Source organism: Maylandia zebra, linkage group LG6, assembly GCF_041146795.1.
Source record: "Maylandia zebra isolate NMK-2024a linkage group LG6, Mzebra_GT3a, whole genome shotgun sequence".
Lineage (NCBI taxonomy): Eukaryota > Metazoa > Chordata > Actinopteri > Cichliformes > Cichlidae > Maylandia > Maylandia zebra.
The window spans coordinates 27,480,090-27,488,766 of NC_135172.1; the positions used below are offsets into that span (position 1 = coordinate 27,480,090).

General features: G+C 39.9%; 1 protein-coding gene across 1 annotated transcript; it reads right to left on the reverse strand.

The window, feature by feature from the left end:
- Positions 1-3,390: 3,390 nt before the first annotated feature.
- bglapl (bone gamma-carboxyglutamate (gla) protein, like) lies at positions 3,391-4,957 on the reverse strand. The gene is made up of 4 exons (XM_004567912.4): positions 4,816-4,957; positions 4,373-4,702; positions 4,180-4,276; positions 3,391-4,066 (listed from the first exon to the last, which is right to left on the reverse strand). The coding sequence occupies exons 1-4, from the start codon at positions 4,874-4,876 to the stop codon at positions 3,964-3,966; spliced, it is 591 nt and encodes a 196-aa protein (XP_004567969.1). The 5' UTR covers positions 4,877-4,957; the 3' UTR covers positions 3,391-3,963.
- Positions 4,958-8,677: the final 3,720 nt, after the last annotated feature.

Here is an 8,677-nt window from a genome sequence, read left to right on the forward strand (position 1 = left end):
ACTAACAACATGTAGCATTACAGTGTTTTCTTGTGTAAAACAAGGACACATCTGTTTATAATTTCAATGTATGTTACTGGAATGAATCAGACATCATGCAGAATTCGTTAATATTTGTTTATGTATTATTTTTTTGCACCAAGTAATCCCAAAATACAAGAATTTGTATACACACCATCCACTGATGCACATACAATAGTAATGCTAATCTACTCTGTCTTCTCCATTTGGCCACAGGTTCTCATCCACATCACATCTAATGTCATCTAGAGCAATACACCTAGGCATCCCTGGCAATCTTCTGCTGATATGTCCAGGCATCCAGCATTCATTGCATCCAGGAGGGACATTTGATCATGTGGATGATGGTCGTAAACCTTCCACCGCCATGAGGAAAAGAATTCCTCTATGGGGTTGAGGAATGAGAGTAAGGTGGGAGGAAAAGAGACTCCATTCTGGGATGGGCTGCAAACCACTCTGACTGCACGGGAGTGATGAAATGCCACATTGTCCCATACAATCATAAATGTTGGCTGATTCCTTCTCTCCGCATCCCTTTCCTCACCTAGCACAACCCTTCCATAGAGATCATGCAGGAACGCAAGGAGCCGTTCAGTGTTGTATGGCCCAATTAGTGGTCTGTGTAGCAGCAGTCCATCAGTGGATATTGCTGCGCACATTGTGATGTTGGCACCCCTCTGGCCCGAGACATTCACTGTGGCTCTCTTCCCAATCACATTCCTCCCTCGTCGCCGTGCTTTGGCCAAGTTGAAACCTGCCTCATCCACAAAGATGAAAATGTGGTGTGTTTGCCTGCCTTCAATCTCCATGACTCTCTAACATAAATCCACATGGCAACATAAGCTGTTACAGTAGTAAATTTGTATAATTGTCTTTGTGTGTTTGGTTTTGTTCAAAAACAGATCTGTATTTTATTCTGATCTTACTTGGACATACTGGTTCCTGAGTTGCTTGACATGTTCAGAGTTCCTCTCAAAAGGCACAGTGTACAACTGTTTCATCCTGACCTGATGTTTTTTCAGGACTCTAGAAATTGTTGTTATGCTTACACTGTGAATATTTGCAAAAGTAACGTTGTCTGCCAAGACTCTGTCTAATTTCAGTGAGTTTTATCCCATTGTTTCTGATGACCATATCAACAATGGCAGTTTCCTGCACATCAGTGAACATCCGTCCTCTCCCTCCTGTGTGAGGTGACCGTTGAGTCCTAAGCAGAAATGCAACAACAATTACACAAAAGCTTATTTACTTCTGAAATGTGCAAATGCCCCTGCAGAATACAAGTTACCTGTTGATTTGCTCTAGCAATAGATGCCACTGTAGAGCATTGCAGATTTGGCTGCACTCTCTGACCAGCCTCTCTCATTGAGTGACCATGATTTACTACATGATCAATTACAGTAGCTCTGATCTCATCTGAGACTACAGCTCTTGATCTTCCTCTTATTCTTCTTCCACCACGCATACGTATTCCTCGCCCCCTCCCAGCCACTCTTCTTCCTCTTTCAGCCACTTCTCCATTTCTGGCTGGGTCCATGTTTACGTCACAAAACAAACCTATTCAGCAGTTGTCTCCTTTTGTAATGAAATTGAAGGAGTAACACCTGTGTAGAGGTTCATCTACAATGGGAATCAGCTGTGGCTGGTTAAACTGCATTTTTAGATTTAAAATATGTTTCAATAAAATATTGCTGTTGAATTTTGCTGTCTTTTCAAGTTTTGCATTGTGTTATTGTTTTGGCCATAAGTTTAACAGTTTTGAAAACAGTATGTAAGCACATGCAAAATGTCCTGTACAAAGATTTTTGGCAGTTGTTGTATCTGAGTGAGAAAATAATTCATGAAATTTGAGAGATGTAGTCATTGAATGCATTTTGTGCCAAAACAATGATAACTGATCCTCAGTTTAGCCCACATAGACTTCTGTTGTGCTCACTGTGTGAGGAGTTTTGCAAAAGTGATCTAAGTATTGAGAAATGTGTCCTAGCGTCTGTAAAAAACTGTAATGCCATGGAAATGTCTCTCTCTCTCTCTCTCTCTCTCTCTCTCTCACACACACACACACACACACTGCTGGCACCCATTTCATTGGGTGACAGCAGATCAGATTAATTTTGATAGACATACTAATATTATGACATCTGTGTGACGGCGTGTGTTTGTTGTATTTTTAGTCCATCAGAAGAAAAATAGTTTAGATGTCTTGAACATAATTAATCCCAAATTCAGAATAACATATCTTGTATCTTTGGAAACTCTTAAATCACCTATAAAACTAGTACAGAATTACACTCAGCAGCCACTTTATTAGGTACACTGTGCTAGTACTGTTTTGACCCCCATTTTGCCTTCATACCTGCCTTTATTCTTTGTTGTACATATTGAACACGCTATTATAGAAAATCCACATTGACATGATAGTATCACACAGTCGCTGCAGATGTGTCAGCTGCACATCTATGATGTGAGCCTTTACAATAAATCCCAGAGGTGTTCCACTGTTATCTGGTGACTCTGTGCAGTGAACTCACTGTCATGTTGAAGAAACAAGTTTGAGATGATTTGAGCTTTGTGACATGATGCACTATCCTTTCCAAAAACCATCTCAACATCAAAGGAAGGACATAATCAGCAGCCGTATTCAGATAGACTACCCTGCACACCTTGGTTGTAGCAAGCCTTTACAGGTGTTACTGTCAAGTCTTGACCAACTCTACCTGCTTAAATGCCCTGGCTGGTTAAATATTTGCACTAATGAGGTTTTGAACAGGTCGACCTAAACAAGTGGCCGGTGAGTATAAAAGTCCTGACTTCTACAGGCTAAGGTGACTGATTGACCAACACTGCCATCTAATGGTAATCAGAGGAAGCACAAGGCATTTGAGGAAAAGCAGAAGAGGAAGAGGATACTGAAGACACAACGCATGTCTATGTGTAATAGTTCAGCGCAAATCCATCTGAATCACCTCAATTGTTCAGTTCCAATTATTTGTCTACTGTATGTACTATTTGTGTATTTGTATGTATGTTGTAATGCGGTCTGTTTTAAGGTGAGAACTAGCATACAGAATTACATTATGTGACTGCATAATGACAATAGAGAATCTGTCTCATAAGGTTTCCTAACTACCTCTGACAACTGACGGCTCTGGCTGCTCATCTTCAAGCTGCAGCTGGGATCTCACAGTGCTTTATCTGACTAGAACCACTGCTGTTAGCTCACAAGTTAGCATATTAAACAATCTGACATATATCAGTGTGGAGCATGTGTTCAGTGCCCTTTAGTGCCAAACCTTGAGTATCCCCCCAAACATTCTGTTTTCTTAGATCAGGAACTAAAATTAAAAATTCATGAGGACAATGCAACAATTTGACAAAAACCAAAATAATTTATTATTTTCAAACCCAGAGGCAATTTGTGGTTACAGTCATAACAGATAACTGATGTGCATTTTACACATAGTGTACACTACCACTATCAACACAATGCTAACACTACACTACCTCTACGACTACATCCATTACTCACTTGAACTACCACTTAAAGTAAGACTATCCATAATATCAAAACATCAGTACATCAAAAGAAAAAAAAAGAAAAACGAAACAATACATTTGCACTTGTAGCACCATTCACTGCATTACACTACAGATGAAAAGAATAATTTAAAACTTGTGTGGGCTACTATAACATACTTCACAGGCTTGTGTTTCCATGTGCCTCTCTCTGAAAGCCTGGAAGAGGCAGTTTCTTTCAGGACCACTATAGCTGGCCACTTGTGCAATAATTTGTGCCTAAAGAAATTCTCTGTGTAGCATCATAGCATGGTTCTGAACCATGGTTTTTGTGTTCTGCTTCTGATTTAGGGGAGTTGTTGCACTGTTGCATAAGAAAATGACAGAAAAACAGTACACATATGAATGACAGAGATCTTTTTTAACTTAGAAAGGGACGGGACCATAGTAGGCGGTGTACGCGGCCACAATGCCGGAAGTGTCGGCCATCTCGTCGCAGGCAACGTTCAGCTCACACACCTCTCTGAGGCTGAAGGGTGGTGGAGAGAAATGGTTTTAGATGGTGCATGTATGTACCGCATTTTACTTATGAATATTGACTTTTGTAGCAAGAAACTGCAAAGTGAAAGAAAACGGCTGTACCTTTCCAGCTGCAGAGGGGAGAGGTTACCAGCTGGAGCGGCTCTTCGGCTTCTCAGAAGAACAGCGGCCAGATCTCTCTTCATCACCACTGGATTGGCTGAAGAGTCAAACATTGCAACTTTAGACTTTTACTTTTTTCACGTTTAAATTCTAAAACTATGCAAAGCTTCTATCAAACAAATCTGCTACCCACCCTCAGAACTGGCTGACTCTGAGGAAGATGAGGATGACGATGATGATGAAGAAGAGTCAGAGCCAGAGTCTGATGCAGAGGAGTCGGACTCAGAGGACTCGGAAGATTCAGAGGACTCTGAAGACTGTGAGGACTCAGAGGATTCAGAGGACTCTGAGGATGATGAATCGGATGCTGAAGAGTCTGAGGAAGAGTCAGATGAGGCGGAATCGGACTCAGAGGAGGAAGAGGAGTCGGAAGCGGAGGAGGAATCAGAAGCGGCAGGGTCAGCAGGTGCAACATCAGCAGCTGTGTCGGCATCGGGGTCCACGACAACCTCGGGTTCCACCGCTGATGAAAACAAACAATGGCATACGTTAATCGTACTGTAGGTGCTCACTTCGCCCCTAAAAAGGTCGAGAACGATTCTCAGCTTCACAGCATTAACAAGAGTTTGTCCTTACCTCCCATGGACCAGCACACTGAGAGAAGAGCGCAGATGGAGAGGAGAGTTAGAGCCTTCATGATGTCTTGTAGTTAGTGTCTCCTTGTAGACAACTCGATTCTTTTACAGCTTCTTCTTCTTCTTCTTTGCTTTCCTCTGACGGCTTGTTCTGTTTCTTTCTCCCAAGTCGAGGTCAATATATACTGTAGTCCACCTCTCTTGTCAGACCAGACCCACACAATGAGATAATCCTCTGATTGGCTGGGGAATCAAATGTCACCGTTTCCGCTTCCACTTATCATGAAAACTCACATAAACATCCAAACAGCTCCTGGCACAGAGTCCAAAAACTCATCCAACAGCCACAGCCACAAACATTTCTGGCATTTGACATTACGTACAGTACATGGCAACACATGTAAACCTGTGAGTACGAGCATATGTTGACAGAATGATGGATGAATTATTCCCTACACTCTTTGTGGAAGTGCTGTTTTCTCCACAACGTGCGCGTGTGCAAATATGCATTTTTCACATACAAAGAAAAAAACTCATCAGAAATAGTTAAAGATAACTTTTGAAGAACTTGAACGACCTGTAGATCAATTTTGAGTTAAATGTCTGAATAGAGATCTCAAAATACTTCCTTTCTCTTGCTTTTGGATAAACTCCACAATATATATATATATATATATATATATTTAGTAATATTTTCTCCAACAAAAAATGCAATTTTTTTTTAAGGCAAAACTAATCATTTTTTATATACTTGTCTTGTTTACCAGTCTTATACATCCCCTTCAAATTCCTTTAAGTCCTGATCCGTCATCGCTGAAGTATAAATAATACAACAAACCCTGAAAGTCCAAACTGGTGCTATTACAAGATTTCTATAAAATATCCTTAACATTTAATTGGATTTTAATCCAGACGACCCACTGCAGGGCTGCCTCTTTAACATCAAGGTTGCCAGGTCTGCCATTGCTGTTATGTTTCTATATTCCTTGCCCCAGATGTGATCTCCCACCCACACAAACCCCAAACTATAGTCTGAGCCTACCACAACCTACTAATCGAGTGACACGGAACAGCAGTGAGCCTCATTATGCGACAGAGCTTAATTAGAGTGTTGCAGAGTCCCACTCGAAACCGCAGTCAAACGCTATTTACAGATCCATCTCGGCCCAGGTCCTGGAGAGATCCAGTGCACGGCTATGGCTTACCAACACCAACCAGCGGCCCAATGCACAGTGTCAGTCAGCGTATTTCAGCATATAGAGAGATAAATTTAGACAACCCCCATGTGTTGGACGCACAGCGTTATGCACGCGGGTTTGGATGCAGTTTTCTGTTTGTGCGATATATTCGAGTGCGGCTTTGGTGGCTTGTATATTTTTAAAAAAGGTATTGGAGTTTGCAGCTTTGACCTAAACCATATTGCATCTTAAATACTGTGTAGATAACCAAACTTTCACACACACATATCACTTGACTCGTGTATATACATATTTATCTCAAAGAGCCCCGAATGGCTTCATTTGTCATGTAGTGAGCCAGATCCAGTGGTGCAGAGTGACCTTGTTGTCCTTTGTGCTTCGTAGTCTAGCGTTATTCCTGGTGTCTAGGATTTGTTTTGGACTTCATGCCATGTAATTTCAGTGTCTCGTCCAGTGTCCATTTTTGTGGATTTTTGTGGATTTAGTACTCGGGGGACACAGTTGGAGAAAACAATTGTGATAACATCCCCGAGGAGGCAGGAAATGCAGCAGACACAGTTCCTCGTTGCTGCCGCATCCTGGCTTTTAATTAATATCATGTAGACATCAGGTAACGCTCTCAGTTTTTCACAGTTGTCCCAGCTCTTGTGCATCTAGCAGATTTAAATACAACTAAAACATGTGATAGCGACTGTACTGTGTATGATCACAGCAGTCAAGTCATATCAGTGATGAGCATCTTTTTCTAAAGCAGATGATGTAATATCCTCACAAGTCAAATGTCATCATTTTTCCCTTTTTTCATATTTTTCTTTAATTTAAGAACTTCCTACAAATGTATTTTTAAATCACATCCCCTGAGATACATAATGTTTCAGGGAATGATTTCGGCATTCCAAAGATTTTTTCATTCAGTTTTCATGCTCCGAGCTACTGGAACAATCTATCAAATGATCTGAGGCCGAACTATGAAGCACTTCCTCACCCTGGCTTTTGATTACATCGTCTTATCACTAAAATTTTATTTAGTAAATGATCCGTTACGTTGTTGTTATTGGAACTTTTTTGATAAATCCAATGATTTTTCTCTGTTTCATTGTACTTTTCCATTGTCTATTTGCACATGTATGATTATCAGTATATTTAGTCATATCATAACCAGTAAAAATACAAAAAAAAAAACTTACAAAGAAACTCTTTTGAGAAAACGACATAGAGCATATGCTGTTGCATATTGACTTTATCGCAAACACATTTTACTGCTAATAGTTAGCAGTGAATTACAATATCAACAAACAACTAAAAGAAAAGTCAAAGAAACAATAGTTGAATTACAAAGTGATTCATTAAGTATGTAAATAGTAATAAGCAATAAGTATTAAGTAAAAAAAAAGGTAAATTAATTTTCAGCCTGTGGGGCTAAATTTAAAAACAAAACAAATTTAAAAAAGCACAAAGATCTCAATCAGAAAATGACCTCTTCACATTTGGTCTGAAGATATGCTCTCACGTAGAGAAATAAATTCCTGAGAAGTTATCATTTCCCTTTTTTAAGCAGGGACAATTTCTCGTTATTGTCAGTTTGCTGAAATTTTGTTTCACCTTTCAAAGGAAAATATCTCTAACTACAAGACGGTCAGTTTTTGTTCTTGTAAATACTTCCACGACACTTCAGTGGGGTTGAAATCTGGAATTTCTTTTCTTGGCTAACCATCATTTGCTTCTCTTTGAGCTTTGTGTAGTTTACACAGAATCAGTATCTAGTAAAGACGTCTATATCCATCAGACAGATGGCCTCATGGGTGATGGGTAAGCAGAGCCATTCTTACTGGAACTCTTATCCATACCAGCTTTATTCCTGTTGCATGATGCACATGCCTCATATCTTTGCAACAAACAACTTTCAAATGACCAGTTAGAGGACTGTATTCAGCATTTTTTAAAACCATTACCTCAGGCTGCGTGTGGAAGCTCGGAGAAAAGCATGACATTTCCTTTTGTTCGTGTTGTGTCTGCAGTAAGGTACCTAAAATACCCATAATATATTTCAGCAACATTTAAATATTACAGTGTAACATCTGAAAAGAGTAAGGAACTGTCGGACACGGTGCTGTTATACAACAGTGTTACCGCAAGAGCCAGTTCTAGCTGTTCCTTTAGTATATTAAACAAACAAAAAACAACAAACAATTAGCAGTAAAAATTATCCAGCTTAAATAAAAGCAAAACAAGTTTTTTGATTTTTAGCAGTTAAATTTTAGTTGTGCTTAGACACAAAATTTAAAATTACATTATAATACTGGACATGGATTTATAATGAAGCAGCTATGTTATTACATCCATCCATCCATCCATCATTTTCTGCCACTTATGGGAGTTTGGCTTGGGGGGGTGGGGGGGTGGGGGGGGCAGCAGTCTAAACAGAGGCCTTCTTTCTCCCCTGTCACCTCCTCAAACTGTCATGGGAGAACAGTGAAGCATTCCCAAGCTAGCTGTAAAGATATAGAGATATATCTCGCCTGCATTTATTGGGTTTCTCTTCCTATTTGGACATGGCTGAAAAACCTTAAGAGCAATGCTGCGGGAAGTACAGTACAGTAACCCCTGCAAATGCAAAAAAACAGATAAATGTATTTTAAATTTCAAAAATGATTCGTGTCATTA

Excerpts from the sequence above, each read along its gene's own strand:
- bglapl (XM_004567912.4), bottom strand. The coding sequence starts at position 4,876 with ATGAAGGCTCTAACTCTCCTCTCCATCTGCGCTCTTCTCTCAGTGTGC. Across the intron at positions 4,703-4,815 it reads AGTGTGCTGGTCCATGGGAG|CGGTGGAACCCGAGGTTGTC; the intron begins GTAAGGACAAAC and ends TGTTTTCATCAG. Across the intron at positions 4,067-4,179 it reads TCCCCTCTGCAGCTGGAAAG|CCTCAGAGAGGTGTGTGAGC; the intron begins GTACAGCCGTTT and ends ACCACCCTTCAG.